The sequence below is a fragment of the Pavona decussata genome, unplaced genomic scaffold (genome assembly GCF_977016875.1).
Source record: "Pavona decussata unplaced genomic scaffold, jaPavDecu1.1 SCAFFOLD_191, whole genome shotgun sequence".
NCBI lineage: Eukaryota > Metazoa > Cnidaria > Anthozoa > Scleractinia > Agariciidae > Pavona > Pavona decussata.
The window spans coordinates 790,683-810,549 of record NW_028145600.1 but is presented as its reverse complement, the minus strand read 5'-3'; the positions used below and the strand labels follow the sequence as shown (position 1 = coordinate 810,549).

The window sequence follows — 19,867 nt, the reverse complement described above, 5'->3', positions numbered from 1 at the left end:
GTTGAAGTATGGTATAGCCTGTACCAAGCGTTCAGATAGAGGACGGGGGAGGCGCGAAAAAAAAGACGAGAAGAGACGCGCATCGCAATTGTCTTTGCGCCACACGCCTGAGATACATGGGGCAGTCCTCTTTAAGCGAAATAAGAGAACACGAAAACTAGATCCCACACACACCGATCCATCCTCGCACTCTTTCACTCTATACGTATCATATACCAGTAAATAAGAGCCGAAAGGCTTCTTTAGCCTGTACTTATTGCCCCTTGTGCAAGGCATAACCTCTTTCTGGTTTGAGCGTGGTTTATCGTTCCTTGGCCTCCCTTGCAAAACTGAATTTTTCTCCCATCTGTTCGTATCTCTAAATTTCTGCTCTCTTCAAATTACTGAGGTTTTGCATTTCAAAAGCCACTTTAAGGGAGGATTATGGCTGAATGACATGATTTTGGGAGTTTTCGCGCGGTGATCTTTATTTTATCTCTTCGAAGTTTTTCTACGTACTATCATCAAAATTGTGGCCCGCTTTCGAATGGCCCATCTCGCTGAAACAAGCCAATTGATTTTACTAGTATCTTAGTGGCTCAAGGGCCATCTTTACAGCGCAGAAGTGTTTGTAAACATCCGAGAGAAAACTCCTGGTACTTGTTTGACTATTTATGGTTGCGAATTATGCTCAATAGCGGCAATTTCTTTAAACAAATCGTCTTGTCAGTTGCGCCTTATCAACCTTCCAGAATGTTTTTACGATTTTTTCGATGTTTATACAGCACAAAGGGTGAAAATTGATGAATTTTGGGGAAATCAGTAAAGTTTACTTTTTAAAAGGTGATTATAGATAATAATTTAAGCTTTAGAATTAATAAATAGATGGATACCAAAACAGTCTGCTGACAAACCAAAGTATTGATTGACTGTCCAGAAGTGGGCACAAAATTTTTATCCCTCTCTAATGGCATCCTATTTCATACAAATTCAACCGTAATACCTCCCCTAAGCCGCCGACTTCAGCTAAACGATGAGGCAAAGATAGAAACAAAATTGAAGGTCTGGGAACAATTAGGAACGAAAATCAAACACAGTGTAACTGCGAAGTAAACTCGGTTTTTCACAGGAAACGGACAACTGAGGTACAAAATCTAAAACTTTATTTTCTCATTCTAAAACTAGATATTTATGATATTTCCTCTGTATAATATAAACGAGAGATTTCGCCAGGAGCTAACAGTTATATTACAAAAGCATACCTTTACACGAAGAAGAGTACTGTACATTATTTACAAAGAATTATTCTTTCCTTAAGATTTAACCTACAGTACAAAACTCAACTTAACTCGCTAACGATCGAAATCGTCACTCTTTTCCTTATAAAAAAATATTTTAGAATTTCTGTTGCACACAATATATGATTTGAATCTTACAGCGAAGAGAGAGCACTAGCGTCCTCATGTTTTCGTTAGGTGGGGAATTTAATGCGTGAGGTCTGCAAGCGTGAAACGCACGTGTCACGAGGGACGCCCACGCGGGATTCGTGCGACGCGAGTGTATACAACGCGTTTTAACGTCATAGGCACACTTCGCAGACGACTGATAATGATGATGAAAATTATTTACAATGATCAACTGAAATGCGCTCTCAGATAAAGGCTGCAAGTCACATGCAAAGGTGTATTAGAATGAATGTCACTCTAGCTGGGTGAAGTAACGACACCTTTTCCTCAAACCTGCCTGAAGCTCGGAGTTTTCAGACGGCTGGTTGCTAAGCAACATGCACCATATCATGGACAACAATCCTTAATCTGATGTAATAGCTTATGATCGCGTATTTTGTGAAACTCGTCGGTTTGCATCAGAAACGTCTCGGTATTTTCTGTAAGGATTTACCAAACAACAAGAGTACTCATTCACCGCTACTGAGCGTACAAGGAACACAACCTGATTAGTCCCGTGGTTGAAGAAATCGGTCAAATATCCCTTGCGCAAGAAAAGAAAAGCTGAAAACAAACACCCTCCGTGTTCATTAAAACTTCACTTTCCCTACTTGGACATGAATCTGATGTCATTTTAATATAATGTACGGCTTCTAAACAACGTTTCACTGCTCTCTGTTTAAATGTCCGCAGTCGGACAAGTAACGTGCTTCAATTACAAAACCTTGCACGCAGTTCTATTCACGTGCGCCAACACAGAAGGTTTAAAAACTCACAAAATTTTGCGCCTCTTTTCCTACGAACACGTGACCGCTGAGTGTTTTCTACGCAATCGCAGATTGCTGATTAGGTAAGGGGAAGAAACAGCTGCGGTTTCAATCCCGAACGAAACAAACTAGAACCGAACGTACTCCGAGGAAGACTTCGCATTCCACGCTACTGCTCTATATACATGCGCAGATCACAGTTCCGTCTGGAGCGTCTCGTTGTTAGGGTCGTAGCTACCGATGCAACAGAACACGCGATCTGAAAGAGAGGTCCTGGTGCCGGGTGACTCGAGATTCTGAAAGCGCCGTTTGAAATCGTCCGGGCTGAGTACTTCGCATTTGTGGGATATCGTCTGAACGTCGTTTTCGTCTACATGAGTTGAGCGGTACAATGATTGCTGAAAGAACGAAAGAACACTAGTGAGCCGCTCAGTTAACACTGAAATAATGAACGCACAGAATCAACCAGCCTGCTCCTGGAGCTCATATAGAGGGGGGCGGTGCGAAAGAATATTGCGATGTACGTATGCGAGGAGAAATATTGCAATTGGGATAAGAAACCGAGGAGAGGAGCAAATAAATTTCCCTCTCTAGTCGCCTGGCATTTACTAACCGCTCGAATCGCAATTTTCTTTGCGCGTTTCTCCACTATCTGAACGCCTGGGAAAGGCTAAAAATAGGTACGCATTGCGTACATGTGGGTAGTGCTGTGCACGCGCTGTGGACCTGTTTGTTTACAGACACTCACTCACTGACTGACTGACTCGCTCGCTCGCTCGCTCGCTCGCTCACTCACTCACTCACTCACTCACTCACTCACTCACTCTTACAGGCCTGATGATATAGTGGGTAGAGCATTATACAGTGCACTACCCACAATAATAATAATAATAATAATAATAATAATAATGATAATGATAATGATAATGATAATGATAATGATAATGATAATGATAATGATAATGATAATGATAATGATAATGATAATGATAATGATAATGATAATGATAATGATAATGATAATGATAATGATAATAATAATAATAATAATAATAATAATAATAACCCGCCCACTTTTATATTTGGCTTTCGTCTACTAAACTACAACTTTACACTGGGGCTGCAGGCTCTTTAGGATATGGCGCAGTCTTTGGCTCGCATTGGTTTTACGGCAAATGGTTCGACAGCTGGTTTGGTAGAAACATCATCGTTCTAGAAATGTTCCCATCGTTCTTAGTGATGCCATTTGGGCTTAAAAACTGGCAAATAAGTGCATTTTGTTTCACACTTAAAGATCCTAACAGAAAGATTTCAAACGTGGCCAGTTGTAAGATTGAACCTTCTTCACACTCAGTAGTACATACCTTGCCGTCTGATGGTTTTCTGCCTGGTTTTGTTTCCTCCGGGTGGTAGAACCACTTGACTCGCACCACCATGTTCCCGCCGCACCCCTCCCACATGTTCTCGATCCTGCCAACATACGGAAGATTGAGGTTTTTGGTTGGATTGGACATGAAAACCGCACAATCACCGACCTGTCAATGAAAATTCCAGCCTTGATTACTCACGACAACTCAAATAAAACAAAACAATTGCGTTCGCCGAGCTGTGCGAATGGTTTAGGCAGAACACGCTTTCTAACAAATAAGAACAAAGATGCTGTTTGTCAACCAATCATTACTTGTCTGACACGCAGTTTTCCACAATTGGCGCAAATTGTGTCCCTGGCTTCTTATCGTGTCCTGATTGGTTCAGAGTGTTGTTTGCGATTCTCTTGGTTGGATAGAAGGAAATGAGTAGTACGACGATTATATGTAAACCACTGACATCGATACCGCGTATCGATATCACGATACTTACATATCGATATCAGTGAGTCGATTGCGCGAATCAAAGCGTCACTGACTTGCGATTTGCATCTGGCTTGTTGAGAAGACAGAATCGCCGACGTGAAAGATTTTTTTCTTTTCCTCGTGTGCTCTCCCATTTCCTTGCTAGGGCTTACGCTCAATGGGAAATTCATGTGTTCACTTAGCACTACAACATGCACTGGAGAGTTAACTTTCTGATCCATCAGAAGTTTTGCACTTTTTGGCCAGAATGCAGCAAGACACAGCGTACACAAAAAGAAAAAATAACTGATTTACTCACAGAGATCGTCTCGTCTCCTCTCACGATGGCCTTGTAGAAAATTTTCTTTCCCTTTCCTTTCCTCTTGTTTTGGAAATTCCTTCCTGACCACTGCCACAAAGGCCCTGAGATAACAACACGACAACGTTTAACGACAAGTTCAAATTCAGATGCAGAGGTGGGCAAACAAGAAAACATGGTCATTCCGTTAAACAATCAATGAAACTCCGTGAAACTGTTAAATCTTTTCCTCCTAGAAGCAAACCTTCAGTTTCAAATTTAAAACCTGAAGTGAGACCTTTCAAATGAAAGCTACCAAGCACTACTTTCCTGTGATGCTGTTTATTATGCTGTACAAGGTGGTTCCACCTTTTGAGTCCTGGGGATGATATCCTTAAGTGCGAGCATTTTATTTGAAAGCTATTGAGCAAAACTTTCCTCTGGTGCTGTTTATCATTCTGCACATTCTGGTTCAGACTTGAGTCTGGGAATCGTTAAAGTGTGCACATTCAAAAGAAAGCCATATTGAGGTACCCTCCTATGAAACTATTCGTTTCAGATGGTTTAAATTTTATAAAATTATCACAAGCTAACAGCTGAAGAACACATCTGACCTGAAAATTTCATGTCTACTTGGAGACGATCCAGTTCTGAACGACGTCTTCTTCCTAGGCGAGGCTAGAAATAAATCAAAACAAACCGGTCACATTAGTATTCGTTTGCGATGGGTTTTCTCAACATAAGATCCATCTTGCGTGGCTGACACCAAAAGGGAGGAAGAGGAAAGATTCGCGCTTCGCGCGCGAACCCCTCTTCCCTCTATCAGAATGAACTGCTCATGCGAGAAAGCTAAAGTGAGTCGCATAGAATTGAGAGAAACTACTCGCAGACATTCTGAGAGTATTTCATTTCGAAGTGGTGTGATTTTAGTACGCGTTAAATTTCTTGTCTATCTAATCCCGACTTTCTGGTACGATTTTTTCTACCGAAACACGCTTTCAACATAAATCGCTTAAAGATCACATTTAGCCAACGCCATCTATGCCGCTGTTTCGGGTCCGTGACCGCGGGCTCGTTTCACTGAACAACAGGTTATCGAGCTTAGGGCTTATAGTAAAAAGGAAACGTTATGAGAAATCGAGGGATGAACAGAATTCACGCCAACATAACTGCTGGCCCGGCGATAGCTACAGCAAACTCTGCCCCCATCTCGAATACCGGTTCTCTTGAAACTCTCGCTACTCGGAAAACAAACTTGTATCCTTTGGAAGAAACAGTTTACACTAATTTACCACTGGCTAATTCGAACGGCCGCTTTTTCAAATAAATTGTTGTTTCCCTATTAACTATTGTGCAAGTGTTACGCTTTTGGGTTTTAAAGTGGAAGATGAAAATTCACTGCTTGAAACGAGGAGTCGACGCAGCTAGCTTAAGTTTTAAAAACAGCTTCAACTGCGTTTCACGTTTTTAGGGGGAAGTTAAAAGTTGGAAGTTTTCATGCTATTGTTGTTTTCAAAATATGAACAAAATTTTGACCGAAGAATCAAGATAAATAGCTTAATTCTTCAAAAAAAAGGCCTCAACTGCGTACGCGCTGCACGTTTCACAGCTTTGAAGGCTAATGAAACAGAGTTCTGTACGCTTACCTGGAATGACTTATTTTCGACAAGAGGACTCTCGTCAAAAGTGTCACTGTACGACTCACTGTCCTCGTCCTGTGACGTAGACAAAACGTCACGTGTCGGACTCTCGCCATCGGTCCGCGAAGAACGAAACGAGCTATTCAGGTTCAAAGTAAGGGACCTTCTTCTGAGGTCCTTTTCAGACGTCCTTGAGGACCCCTTTGCACCTGCACGAGGTCCCTTCTCATTTTTCGAAGTTTCTACATCTGAGTTTGCTTCGCTGTCTTCTCCTTGGTCAGACAACTCCGTGGACGTCTCCAAAGCAGAAGCCCGTACCTTATCAGATGATCGTTTCGAGCTGTTTTCATTACCTTCTGTTTTAAGAGAAGAGTCACTCGAATGAATTTCTTTCTCGGATTCCTTGAGCTCCGCCGAAGCATTAGACGCCAAGTCGTTATTTGTGTTCTCCGCAGCTTTCAACGCTTCCTTGCTCTCCACATTTGCCTCCGTTTTTCCGCGGGTTTTGCTGGACTTTTGTTTTGTTTGCGCATCCGAAAGTTTGCTGTCTTGACTGTCACTGCTCTTATCTCGAACTCTTCTAAGAGATCCCGTGTTTTCATTCCAAGGCTTCCCAACCTCCTTCGTTCTGCTTCGAAACGTATCTCCTCTCTTTGCAGAGTTTTCTCTATCATCCTTGTCCCTCTGCTTTGAAACAAGCCATGAGTCGTCTCTGCTTTTCCTTTTTCCTCGTAATCTGCGCCTCTTCGCTCGAATCTCGCCGGAACTCTCGTTTCCGGATGAAAACTCTGACGTGTTCTCCTCAGCTCGTAGCCTTGAACTTGTGTCTCTGGTGGCCATGGACTGCCCACCTCCCAAGGAACTGGAACGAGGTCTTTTCTCTGGCAGCGAAGGAGTGGATTCCGCTTCTGAAGATGAAAAATAGAAGTAGTCACATGACTTACATAATAACCTGGTTTTAACCCTTCAAACCCCAACATCAATAGACATATTCTCCTTACTATCCTCCATATATTTCGTACGGTACATGTTAGGCGAATTTGTTCAAACATCAAACCTTTTGTCATCGGTGATCAATTCCGTAATTCTTATGACGTATATATATGATCAAGCATTGACAACGTAAGGAGAGAATAAGATGCTGATCACTAGTGGGAGTTTAAAGGGCTAGTGTTTTAACCAGGAAAATACAATTGTGTAAACAATCCACAAATTGTACTGATTTGATCCATCCTGTGCTGATTCTCTAAAACCAACGCAGGCAATTTTCGAGCCATTGCTCACCAAATTCGCCTGAACCTAGATTGTGACCTAGTGCTGCTGAAGCCAAACCGTTAATCAGTGCTTAATGTTATATCCTTGGCGTTTTATTATGTCGAAAAAAATAAAAGGTTGTTTACTGTTTTGAAAGTCACGAATGTCCGCCATTTTGAAAAGACAATAGGTGCGAGCAAGATTATCAAAAGACTAAATTGCTACCGGAATCGTGTGAACTCTGGGTTACACTGTAGCTACAGTACAGCCTACATTTATTAATAGTGTTATTTTCCAGGGAATTTTGGCGTGTAATGAAAGCAGCCTGTTTGACACAGTAGGTCTGCATCTGTTCTTAGCCCTATTTTCATTGGACCCTGATAACCTGCAGAACATGCATTCTTTTTAGGGCTAGGGGTACTGTTCTATTGTTCGTTCTTTTGTTCTGTCTACCAATAACCTGAGAGACTACAAACGGTGTAAGTCGCCCCTTTTGACAATGAATTAGAAAACTAGACGCGAATTTTTTTTTTTTTGCGGACGATTTCTATCTATCACGTCGCATGCAATCAATTCAAAGCAATCGGACTCAGAGAAAGTTTAGTAGTGACTGATAGAGGTATATTAAAACTTACCTTCTACTGGGAAGTTTGGGTGTATTCTTCTAATTTCATTTAGCTGGAAGAAGCCACTATCTCCATCATCGAACTCAATCCAAATTTTGCCGTCCACTTCCTTCTCGTCAGGTGGAGCTACAAACGAGGACAGAGAACGTACAAATTAACACAAGAACAACATTCTACAAGGCAACTTAACAAATAGCTCATAGCACTTGTGGCTCTTAAGCCGCCGTTACACGTTGAAACCTTTAGCTGAAACTTGTGTGCAACGGCGCTGTGAAACAAGTTTCAACAGGCGTTGCACCGCGTAACATGGTCGGTTTCGTGAAACTTTTTCGAACTTCCGTTGCAAGACAAGTTTCACGAAAAGTAGAACTGCTTTCTACCTCTGCAACGGCTCGCAACGGTCACAGTGGTGAAAAAACAAGATTTTCATCGTGTGACACCACTTCGTGAAACTTGTTTCGCAGCGCCGTTGCACACAAGTTTCAGCTAAAAGTTTCAACGTAACGGCGACTTTAGCCGTGGATGAAATCCTAAAGTGTGACCATTCAAATGAAAGCTACTGAGCAGTATTTTGCTGTACATGTGGTGCTGTTTTTGATGGCTGTAAAAGGTGATTCTAAGTTTTGAGTCAACGGATGAAAACCTAAGATGTGACCATTAAGATGAAAGCTATCGAGGAGTACTTTCACAAGGTGCTGCTGATGTTCGCTATCTTACTTTCTCTTTGGACATAAACATTTACTTAAAAACTCACCTTCGGTAACTGTCCCGGGATAGAAGCACCGATATTGCGGACTCCAGTGCGCGCACACACGTGTTCCGATGGCGAGGAACTTAACACTAGGCGGCTGAATGTCTTTTACCTATCACAACACAGAAAAAGAGCATGTCAAAAGAGAAGGAAACTTTGATGCTAGGATGGCATGGAGGTGTATGGCTGAAAACGTAACTGCACAGTATGTATCACAATTTCTCGGAAGAATCATTAAAAAAATACATTGCTTTTGGTTAATGTTATTTCTGAGCATTGAACTTACCGCCTGACTCAGAAGTTGTTCGGTGGATTTCCAATGTGGTCTTCTCCCCCTTTCACCGTCTAGGACCACCCCAAATCTGAAAGTGAAACAAACAAGGAACCTCAGGACTTGCAGATCATTGACCCGCGCTAACCGCGTTTTGCCGACCTTTACCCCGGAATTCTTTAAAGGAGAGGGTCAAGAGACTATTAATGCTCGATTGTTTCGGACACATACTATAAACTGGCGTGAAAAGTAACTCCAGCAAACCTAAAATCAGTTGGAGTATTGGCACAGTCATTTAACCTGCGCTCAATCAAAATTATTATAACACTTCGACAATCCAAAACAACATGAAACTCGTGCCAAAGACGAGAAAAATGTTCCAGTCAAATCAAGGTTGATTTTGTTTATGTTTTTGATTAAAAATATTCCATTTCCACTTCTGATGCTGGATTAAAAAGCAGCACGTTTCCTTTGATATTAGTTGGTGCACGTTGCACAGGTCCCCAAACTGGACTGCTTATACAGGGTTTATGACTGGAAATAAAATAGTATATTGGGGCTAAGAATTAAGCGCAAGAATGTCATAAAGGAGGCCTATCTTCCTATCATTGTAAAAAGGTTTAAATAGCTTTTACGAGCAGCTGTTTTACTACAAGCTTGAAAAAAAAAAACACCATTGAAGAAACTTACAAATAGTTCGATATTTCAAAAGGCCTGTATGAGAAGATCAAATATCGTTGGCCCACCCCTCTTCATGAGAGTTAAGGACCTGACCGTCCATCACTCAAAACCTAATTATCACAAAGGAAATAACGACAGTGGCTTTTCATGCGCTGTTCCCATTTTTGGTCAGTCTTTAATTGTCTCTATTGCAACCCGGCCCTTGCGTCGCCCTTCGGTCCATCACGATTCCCACGCCACTCGCGCGACACGCGCGCGAGAAAAAAACCTATGATACACAGGGTATTAAATTCAAGAGGATTATACTCACAAGTCGGGTTCGTTGAATGTACTGATGCGTCCTGGATAGAAGACAGAATCAACAGAAACCAGAAGCTTTGAACCTTCCACCAATTCGTCAACTTGAAACGTGAATCGGACATCAACTGAAACAAAAATGAAATGATAAAGCTTCTGGTGAATTCATTTCAGCTGCATAATACTTCAATTTAAGTAGTTTATTTTCTCCTGTGTGAAATATAAACAGCTGTGGACGTGCGTGGCTACATGTGTGCTTATACTAAATTTTGAATAATAATGGTAATGACTTCACTAAAAGCTGAGCAATTCCACTGAAACAGTACTAACGTCAATTTTGCCGAGCCTAACGGGCTAATTAAATAGTTGAAAAATGTAATCAAAGGCTGAAAAATGCTCGCTGAGGGAACAAGCTCTAGCCGACAGCATTGCAAGAATGCATCGTTTCGCTTTATCACCAGCAGCGGGACAACATTAAGTCCATTCGTAAACGAATGCCGCGAAAATCCGCAAATCCATCCCGCAAATGCAAAGACAGCGCAAAAGACCAAGGGCGCGTTTTTTTATCCACAATTCTGGAATAAGAATGGTTGGCACGGAATGCTAGGAATAATTCGGATTGTCTGCATAAAAAAACCCCCGTCGGTCCTGGCCGAGCAAACATTGCGTAACAAATATAGCGGCCGACGAAGAGGCTGCCATTTCAGCCGTTATCGCAGCAATTTTCCTCTTACTTTTAGTACAATGCACTTAGAAGCAATGTTTCATTTTGTTCAAAGGTGTAACCTGAGTTTTTCTCCGGTAGAGACGTATTTGAATCCGCAGCGCTCATCTCGCCGCCCGCCATCTTGGATTTTCATTCGCAACATTCTGTTCATCCTGCCCCTGGGAGCAGAATAGATGGAATGGCATTCTGTCCATTCCGGAATAGGAATGCGGAATAGAAAAACGCGCGCATTTTACATTCTGTCCATTCTCATTCCAGGATTGTGAATAAAAAAACGCGCCCCAAGTCCATGGTGTGACATAAAACCACACAAAAATAGACGATTGAAAAAAACAAAAAGCAACAAACCAGGTGACGAGGGTCGCTGAGGCGAAGATTGCTCTTGTTCAGTCTCCTCTTCCTTCTTCTCAATTTCCTGCAAAATACATGGCAACGTTCTCGTAAACAATCATACTTCGACACTACCTTCGCTAAGCTGTTTCAACAGACACGTGGAAACCCACAAACCTCCGTATGCTCCTTTTCTTCAGACTCTTCAACCGCATCAGCCTCTTCTGTTTCCTCCGTGCCACTCTTCGCTTCTAACTTTTCATCCACTTCCATCTCAACATCTCCTTTATCATCGCTTACTTCCGTTTCCATTTTCTCCTCCTCCTTCTCTGCTTCCGGTTTTACGTCGGTTTCGTTCTTACCATCCTCAACCGGAAGTTCTTTCTCTTCTGATGTTTCTTCAGCCGTCTCCATTTTGTCAGTCACATTAACTTCCACGTCAGTTTCTCCTTCCTCGCGAGGTTCTTCATTTTCTTGAAGTTCGTCCGCTTCTTCTTCGTCCACATCGTCGTGGTCAATCTGCAAAGAACAAAACAAAGAAGACACGGTTTCATTAGCGAGTCAAGTTAAGGGAGGTGCCTGCTTTGGTTGCTGCGCATAATATCTGCGCATCTCGGGACGGTCCGTGAAAGTCGGGTTTCTGTAGGACGGTGCTTACTTATACAAAGGTATTTTTTGGTCGGGAGAAGCAGATCTTAGTAAGGGCTGTTAGAATCCAAAAAAAAAAAAAACCTGGGGGTAGCCTCCAAAGATAATTAAGTAACAATTTTGAACAAAAAAAAACAAGCCATCCATTGTTATTTACTTTAAAGGGGCAGTGTCATCTATTTTTAGTGTCACTAGGAATAGCCAAAAAACGTCTTTGTTTCAATGGAATCCTTAATATAATGGTAGAGTTTTGTTAACAATAACCCTACTAGTGCACAGAAACTACTTTTAATTGTGTTTGCTGCGGATAGCTAGGATGGAAGTGCATTGCAACTTGAAATAATTGGCCAATTTTTTCAAGTTCTTCCTGTGAATTTTAGAGAAGTCGCTAAAAATTGATTCTGGTTTGTTCCTTCCACGACAAAAACCTTAATTTTTTTCTTTCCATGTTGTAACAACAATTTCATGTTACAAAACATTTTCTTTGTCAAATATTTTGAGTAGTTTTGTCCAAACTACAGCAAAATCGCCGTGACAATGCCCCTTTAATGCTTTTCGAAATAATCGTTGCGTAATATCTCTGAAAACTGCGTGGTTAACTTAATTTGTTTTTACATCTCAATAGCCCTTTCTAAGATCTGCTTTACTCGTGTAGTCATACTCTTGTATTAGGAGGCACCGTCCCTAAACAGTCGTTAAAACACGCGGGAAGTTACGCGCGAGAACAACGCAAATGAGCCAATCAGGACGTAAAGAAAACGAATGAAACCTGGCCAAGCGCGGGAGAGCACGTCACGAAGATAAATTAAGGTTTATGTTCATAAAGTTGAATGGATCGGTCGTTTGGAGAAAGGTTACTCAGTCATTACATAACGGTGTAAAATTAAATTAAATTAAAGAAAGACGCTCGCAGTTCATATTCAGTGTAAAATTCACTATACCGTGAGCCTCGATTTGGACCGCGCTCTTCTGGACACTTTCAGCGGTTCGTAGTCTTCATCAGAAGGAAGCCTTTTCTTCGCTTTACCGGGCCCTCTCTTCTTTTTGGCCTTGGGCTTTACTTTCTGTGGGACACTGACGTCACTTTCTCCCAGTTCCTCCTCGCCCTGAGAACCTGATCGGCTGCTTTTCTGTTCAATGAGAATATAAAATTTTTGTTGTTTAGAACAGACCTCAAATACAGGTTTCCTAGGTACAGAGATATCTAGGAATGAAAGAGGGAAAATGGTTGCACGAATATGCTAGGGTTTCCATTTTTCTCATAAGGTGAATTAAACGCAAGAGTTACTTGGGCAAAGAGAACTTCAACGTACCGGAGGTTTCACTCAACAAACGTAAGCCTCGTGCTCCCTAAATTGGCTCATTTTTTTCCTCACCACGGATAGAAAAACGCCTTTTTGACGTCTTCAGTGTCAAAACATAGTGACCACAAAAATTTGGAACTTCCGGTAGTCGCTGTGTTGGTATACTAAGCGAAATTAACGGGTGGAAAACAATCACGCCTTCGTTTCTTTCTCCATTGGTAATTGTTTGCCCTCAAACACCCTTCCTAATTTGCTTAATTTTGAAAAGGTTACACTCACCGTTTTAGGCGCAGACACTTTCTTAGCCTTCTTAGTGTAGGAAAACTCGCTTCCTTTGCCAGTGGGTGAGAGAGGACTGGAGCTAGAGTTAGTGGTGGTCACACTGCTGTTGATGAAGATTCGTTCGCTCCTTCTCGGCTGCCATTCGTCGCTTAGCAACGAAGAAATGCTCGTTTTCATGTCGCCGCCATCTTGCAAAGTGCTTGTGCTGGAGTGACTCGACCTGGCATCCTTACAAACTTCACCAGCGGGGCGAAACACGTCTTCGTCCTGTTCACTATCTTCGTTCATGGCGGATGTTTCTGGTTCTTTGGCCTCGAGCTCGTCCGGTTGTTCGACATGTGGAGGAGACTCAGCGATTTCGTCTTGGTATACTTCCTCGGGTTTCGCCTCGCTGACTTCTTCCTTTGGGGCAGCGTCCTTCTTCTTTTTCTTTTTCTTCTTCTTAGGTTCCTTCGTCGAGTCCTAAGTAACAACAACAGTGCACGTGTTAAATTTTTACTTTTGACAAACCAACGGCGCCAAAGGAAGGTTCTGCTCAGTAGCTTTCATTTGAACGGTCACACTTTAGGATTTCATCCACAGACTCAAAAATTAGAACCATCTTGTCAACATAATAAATAGCACCACAGGAAAGTACTGCTCAGTGGCTTTCACTTAAATAGTCACACTTTAGGATTTCATCCACAGACTCAAAAGTTTGAACCATCTTCTACAACATAATAAACAGCACCACAGGAAAGTACTGCTCAGTGGCTTTCATTTGAATGGTCACACTTTAGGCCATTTCATACACAGACTCAAAAGTTAGAACCATCTTGTACAACCTAATAAACAGTACCACAGGAAGGCACTGCTCAAAGGCGTTCGTTTGAGTGGTTACACTTTTAAGATTTCGTGCATCCTCTGGACACATAAGACGAAGTAAGGTTTGACTGCAGACGGGATGGAACAATTCTCGATAGTTTCAAAAACAAACAAAAAAATAATGATCACCTCTTCTTGGACCTTCTTCTTTTTCTTCTTTTTTATCGTAGTTACTGGAGTATCTGCAATGAAATCAATCAAGCTCTAATAAAACAGTATTTCATTTGACAAAAAGGCTGAACAATGTATTCTTGTATAAACACAAGCTGATGGGCGAAACTACTTCGATTTAAATTGCCTATACCATACGGTTGAATAACAACAGTTGCTCTTCAGTATTTAGGGAACAAGATTCCAAAACGAAATAGGAAAAATTCAACAGAAATAAGTTATTATAAGGCGAGTTAGAAGTCAATTATGAAATTACAAGAGAAATTACAGCCGGATCCTTGTTTACATACTCAGCCTGATTAGCATACATTAGCATATTTTAGCATACATTAGTACACATTATCGTAAATGACAAAACTAGCTACAAACAAATGCACTGTACAAATGAAAAGATCTCGGCAAACATAGCACTCGCTGACAATTTGGGCATGATATTAAAAAATTATCAAGTATCAAGATTTTACAAACAACATATGGCTGGCTTTTGCCACCCAGCTATACATTCTTTGTAAATTTCACAGTTTTTGAAGGCTAATTCCTTCGAGAATTTTCAACACATAGCACTAATATCCAGCGGATAAAATGTTTTGGTTGGAGTACATTTTATTCCCTGAATGGCGTTATCCGCCCTTTGAACAACCGGGGCGTGAAGTACAAGTCAAGTTTTCCGTCACAAGTCAGAAGTCAAGTTTTGCCGGGTCACAAGTGATCTATAACAGTAGTACCGTACCTGACTCAAACAACGGTGACTCGGTGTCTTTCTTCGGCCGTCCCCTCTTCTTCTGTGACAGGTCTTCAGAAAGCGGGGCAATTTCGGATCTCTTGCGTTTCGTCGATTTGTCGGCGGTTGCAAAGGACGCCTGCGCCAATAAACTCAAACCATCGCGACCGTCATGACCCGAAGCAAAAACCTCGTCCTCAATCTCACTCGACATCTCTCTGCTGATCTTTTGAGCTTCCAGTTGTTTCCTCGCCGCAGTCGCAACAACCTCCTTCGCAATCTCGTTCGGAGAAATGCTGCTGTTTTCGGAGAAGCTATCGTCTTGTGAAGTCACTTCTGAGAACTGGAATTTTTCTTTGGGAGGGGTAGTTGCGGTAGACTTTCGCTTCTTTTTAGTCCCCTTGGCTTTCTTACCCTTGGTCAGTGCGGGCGCCTCTGGTGTTTCACATGTACTGTCCAGCGGCATATCGTCGTCCTCCTTTCCTTCGTAACTTTCCGGAGCGTCTAAAGTCAGCTTCGGCCGAGCCCGCTTCTTCGGTTTTGGTTTTTTGGCTTTTGTGTTCTTGGTTGCAATGCCTGGTTCCGTGAAGTCTGGGTCACTTTCAAGTTCTTTGGCGCTTGGTTCAGTCGTGGCTGAAAACAAAGAATCTGAGTGAGGCTATTTTATGCTTTTGGTTACCCACTAAACTACTCCAGCTTAATGCTCCATTTTTACCACTAAAATGCTCGGCCAACCCAAAAAATGTCAGTAAAATGCTCGGATAATGCTCATTATACACATGTCTCAACCGTTTTAATCGGAATGCTAACTCTAACCATAACGGACAAGTGGATTAGCAACAACGTATGCAGTTACTATTAAAAACTTGATCATTGTTTCATGCAATTCCAGGGATTTGATTGGCTTAACGGCCATGGTATTTGAGCCATTATACCATACCCGAGAAATAGAGACCATTAAATTGTCTTCTGGTTGTTCTTGCAAAGCGAAATCAGCAAGATCTAACAATATTTCTTGATATGTTTTGATAAAACAATTATTCCACTCGTGCTTGTTGGATATGAGATGATTATAGCCCACTCGGCGGTGCGCGTCTCGTTGGTTATCTATCATCTCATATCCAACAAGCACGACTACAATAATTGTTTAATTCACCCAAACACGGCTGTCTTTTGACTCTCAAAACCAAACGGCGCTGACCTCCCCTCATTCCTCACTCAGCTGTTAGGGCTCTTCTCATAAGCGCTTGAAATTTTTTTTCAAACTTGTAGCATTTTTGTCATTATTCACACTTGCACCATTTTTACTGATGAACATTTCCAATAATTCTAGTCAAGTAAATCCGCCAATACTCCTCATTTCTTCCAGACTAACGGCGCGAGACCCAACTGCTATTATAAGCTGTTCTGTTTAATTGCATCGGCCTTGCCACCAAAAAGTCTCCAAAAAAGTCCTGTAAACGAAGATAAGACCGCCATCTACATTCGTAATTTACGGACTTACCAACAGGTTGTTGTTTTATAGTATCCTGTTGTTCCGGTGTGCCTTCCTTTCGCCGCTTACCGCTGCCAGCCGCCTTCTTCTTGCCGTTGGTGGGCTTGCTCTTCGAAAGCGCCACAGTGGGCTAAAATACAAGTTAAAAGAAAATATTATTCAAGACATGCCAATAACAATGACTAGTAAGACTTTATTCAGTTCGCTAGGAAGGCAAAAAGACGACCATTTTGTAATTACTGTTTTCTAGGAGGTCCATACTTAGCCTGCATAACAGGCGCTCATTGAGCCGAGCGGGAAGAGAGAGACATTAAGCGCGACTCGCGAGCGAGGAGCGCGAGACGAGGCCTATTTTTCTCTCCACCTCGTCTCGCGCTTCGCGCTTAATGTCTCTCTGCCCGCACGGCTCCATAAGCGCCTGTTATGCAGGCTAGTCTATACTCCTTACCTCTTCTTCCACGGTGGACGATTTGCGAGGTTTCTTCTTCTTGACAGGGGGAACCTGAAAATCCTAAAGGAAAATCGCGACTCAAAATCAAAGAACTGGCACTAATGAACGGCTGAGCAATACAGTAGCATCACAACTAAATGAAGCGCCAGTTGGCTATTTACATCGGCACGACCGGGGATTCGCGGTAGACCTGCAGCTTTCAAAAGCTCTAGTTTCACTGGACCCTTATAACCTGCAGATGCATTGTTTTTTAGGGTTGGGAACATTGTTCTGTTGCTCTTTCTTTTGTCCTCTCGACCAACCATGTAAGACGTTGCAAACGGTGCAGGTCGCCCCAGGATTCGAACTCACATCGTCATCTTACAAGTCCATCTAGTGGCCAGATTTCAAGTGGAGCGCTCCAACCACCTAAATCCCCCCCCCCCCCCCCACCACCCCTTCCCCCTTCTCTATCAATGAAATTCGATTTGGTTGAAACAGATGCGCAAGTTTCTAAGTATGGCGTTGGCTTGGGTTTTGTAAAACCACCTATTGCGATTGATTAAAAGAACAAACGCCGGCGATTTCCTCAACTCCTCAGCTAATTATAAGAAAAACAAAGAGCATTTTAACGAGCTTGGCGCACGTCACGTGTTTTTGCTTTAAGGTTCATCCCGTAACAATTACGTCTGATCTAGTTGTACGACAGTCAAATGAAAGCCATTGCTAACAGCAAACATCGTAAAGAACTCCGTTGCTACATCTCTACAGTGATCCCTTAAGGGACATAAGGCAAGTTTCAAAAGTACAGTGAAAATTGTCGATGATTTCCACCAAACGATTCGACTACATTGCAGCACATATCAAAACACCATTACACTTACCGCGAGCTCCACGGGACTTATCCCGAGGGTAGGAGTTGCTGTCCCGCGTCCCTCCTGCTCCACAGGACTCCTCTGTTTTGACCGCTTCTTCTTCTTCTTGGGCGGCTCGCTTTCCTTGGATACCAGGCTCTCCGACTCACTTGCGACAGCGTTTGACTCGGGAGACTGAGCCCCACTCGCTGGTAGACTTTCGGTGCCTTCTTTATCCTCGTCAGCGGTTGCCACTGGAGAAGGCTTCTCACCCTTAGAGCTTGCACCGAAGTACTTCCGCTTCCGGGGTCTGCCAGGTCCTCTCTTCACGGGTGTCGATTTACCGTTACCATCGTCCACTCTACAAGGAAGAAGAAATTTGAAATCAGTAGACGGAACCGGTGGAAGGCGTAGAAAATTCTTTACAACAGATAACGCCTTCATCAACGTCTTAACACAGGTCAGAGAGAGTTAAACGCAAGTAAGAAGCTTCCATAGGGGAACATTCGGGACTACGAAAAAAAAATTGTCTTCAGTTACTTCTCGAGTTTTAGTCTGTATACATGTACCTTTCTTGTTTGTAGTGCTTGTTTTAAGCAGTGAATAAAAACTACTAACTACTTAAGTTCTTAAATTAATTGGAATGAGCAGGGACCTTTTTGCAGTTTAAAATCAACAATTGTCAATGTAAACCATACTACAAATAATTTATTGTCTTTGCTGCTGTTGCTCGCGCGTCACTGAAAAGTTTGACCTTCTATAGAGGCTCCTTCGCCAACAGGCACTTCAAAACAGCAGTGGCGTTTTCGTTACCGTTGCCGTCGTCGCTGCTTAAGTTCCCGATTCATCTTAAGTGTGAACGTTAAAACAAAGGATTGTGCACGGTCGCGGCCCTTCCAACATGAATTACAGCACATTGTCATCAACTTTGAAGATGGCAAGGTTTCATAACCAGTCTCTCAATTAACCATGATCAGATTTAAGCGCCTAAAATAAAACTCTTACTACAGCGACATACACCAGCACGTAATAAATTCCAAGGAATTAACTTTACTCAAGAATAAACTACAATTAATTACATACCCGTACTTAGGTTGTAACCGCGCAAGTTCTCTGACTTTCTCCCTGTACCTCTTCTGTAAGTCTGCTAGCTTCATTCGCATTTCTTTTTCAACCGACTCCACACCTGCCACGTCACCTATAGCGGTCGTCACTCCGTTCAGAATAGTCGTCGGACTCCGAAGATCTCTCCGACGGCTAAACACCTTAAAGCGGTCTTTGCTGTTCCGCCGCTTCGCCATCGATCGCAGTCGATCAATATTGTCTCGGATTTGTTTTCGCTCGGCTTCGGACCTGAACGGCCTCAACGAAAACATCGTGGAATTCTCCTTGTTTTCGAGATCTGGTTTAAGCGGAACGAAAGACGATGCAATTCTTCTAAGTTCGCACTTTGTCCTAAAATCATCGTCATAATCAGAATCGCTTTCAGTTTGTTCTGGAAGCGATAATTTTTCGCGTGGAATTACTGTTTGAAGGCCTGCCCTGGAATCGCCCTGCGATTCCGTGCTCTCTCTCAATCCAATCTGTACAGGATGCAGTCCTTTCTCTGCTCGCTCGTTCTCTGATTTGATAAACGAATTCACCATCTCGCCATAAGATTCAACTCTTTGCAAGTGTTCTCTTCGTGGTATATAACCCTCAAAATTCCCCGCCATTATTTTCTCAGGACCACTGAACGGCATTTCGTTGGAGCTTACAGGGGGCCCCCTGTCGTAAGCCCTGAAAGGAGCTTCAAATCTGTCTCTTTGTAGATCTTGTTCACCTCTCTCTTTCAAAAGTCTTTCAGAAGCGATGTTCCCAAACGCCATCAGTTTCTGAGGGAATTGTAGCGGGACTTGTCCCGCGGAAAGGTCACGGGATTCCCGAGAAACAAGCCTTTCGCCCACCAAGTTGGGTTGTGCTTCCAATCTTCGCGGCGTTTCAACTACGGAGTGAAAATGAACGCTTTTAGCTCGTGGAAGACTAGCTCGGATGTAGTGAGATCTTAGCGAGTTGCGGATGGCAATCGCCTGTCAGTTTTTACTCAAATGGCTAAGAACTTGAAACAGTAACAAACAACAAGACAGCTTTCATCTTTTACGCTATTTGCGTCTAACTCCGTAAAGTACCCTATTCCGTACTTGAGATTTCACTGTCAAAA

The 19,867-nt window shown here is 42.5% G+C and overlaps 1 protein-coding gene across 2 annotated transcripts in view; it reads right to left on the bottom strand.

Annotated features, from left to right (window-relative positions):
• Positions 1 to 1,125: 1,125 nt before the first annotated feature.
• Positions 1,126 to 19,867, bottom strand: part of LOC146462157 (uncharacterized) — a 40,163-nt gene continuing 21,421 nt past the window's right edge. For both annotated transcript variants that reach the window (XM_085086030.1, XM_085086031.1), the window contains exons 7-25: positions 18,751 to 19,651; positions 17,698 to 18,028; positions 16,832 to 16,894; positions 16,393 to 16,513; positions 14,898 to 15,521; positions 14,126 to 14,178; positions 13,130 to 13,594; positions 12,488 to 12,676; positions 11,076 to 11,417; positions 10,917 to 10,983; positions 9,855 to 9,969; positions 8,879 to 8,954; positions 8,596 to 8,704; positions 7,851 to 7,967; positions 5,968 to 6,869; positions 4,936 to 4,999; positions 4,343 to 4,446; positions 3,556 to 3,726; positions 1,126 to 2,589 (exon numbers count right to left, since the gene is read on the bottom strand). In XM_085086030.1, coding sequence (XP_084942156.1) covers positions 2,386 to 2,589; positions 3,556 to 3,726; positions 4,343 to 4,446; positions 4,936 to 4,999; positions 5,968 to 6,869; positions 7,851 to 7,967; positions 8,596 to 8,704; positions 8,879 to 8,954; positions 9,855 to 9,969; positions 10,917 to 10,983; positions 11,076 to 11,417; positions 12,488 to 12,676; positions 13,130 to 13,594; positions 14,126 to 14,178; positions 14,898 to 15,521; positions 16,393 to 16,513; positions 16,832 to 16,894; positions 17,698 to 18,028; positions 18,751 to 19,651 — 5,018 coding nt within the window. In that variant the 3' untranslated portion in view covers positions 1,126 to 2,385. The remainder of the gene's footprint in view (positions 2,590 to 3,555; positions 3,727 to 4,342; positions 4,447 to 4,935; positions 5,000 to 5,967; positions 6,870 to 7,850; positions 7,968 to 8,595; positions 8,705 to 8,878; positions 8,955 to 9,854; positions 9,970 to 10,916; positions 10,984 to 11,075; positions 11,418 to 12,487; positions 12,677 to 13,129; positions 13,595 to 14,125; positions 14,179 to 14,897; positions 15,522 to 16,392; positions 16,514 to 16,831; positions 16,895 to 17,697; positions 18,029 to 18,750; positions 19,652 to 19,867) is intronic.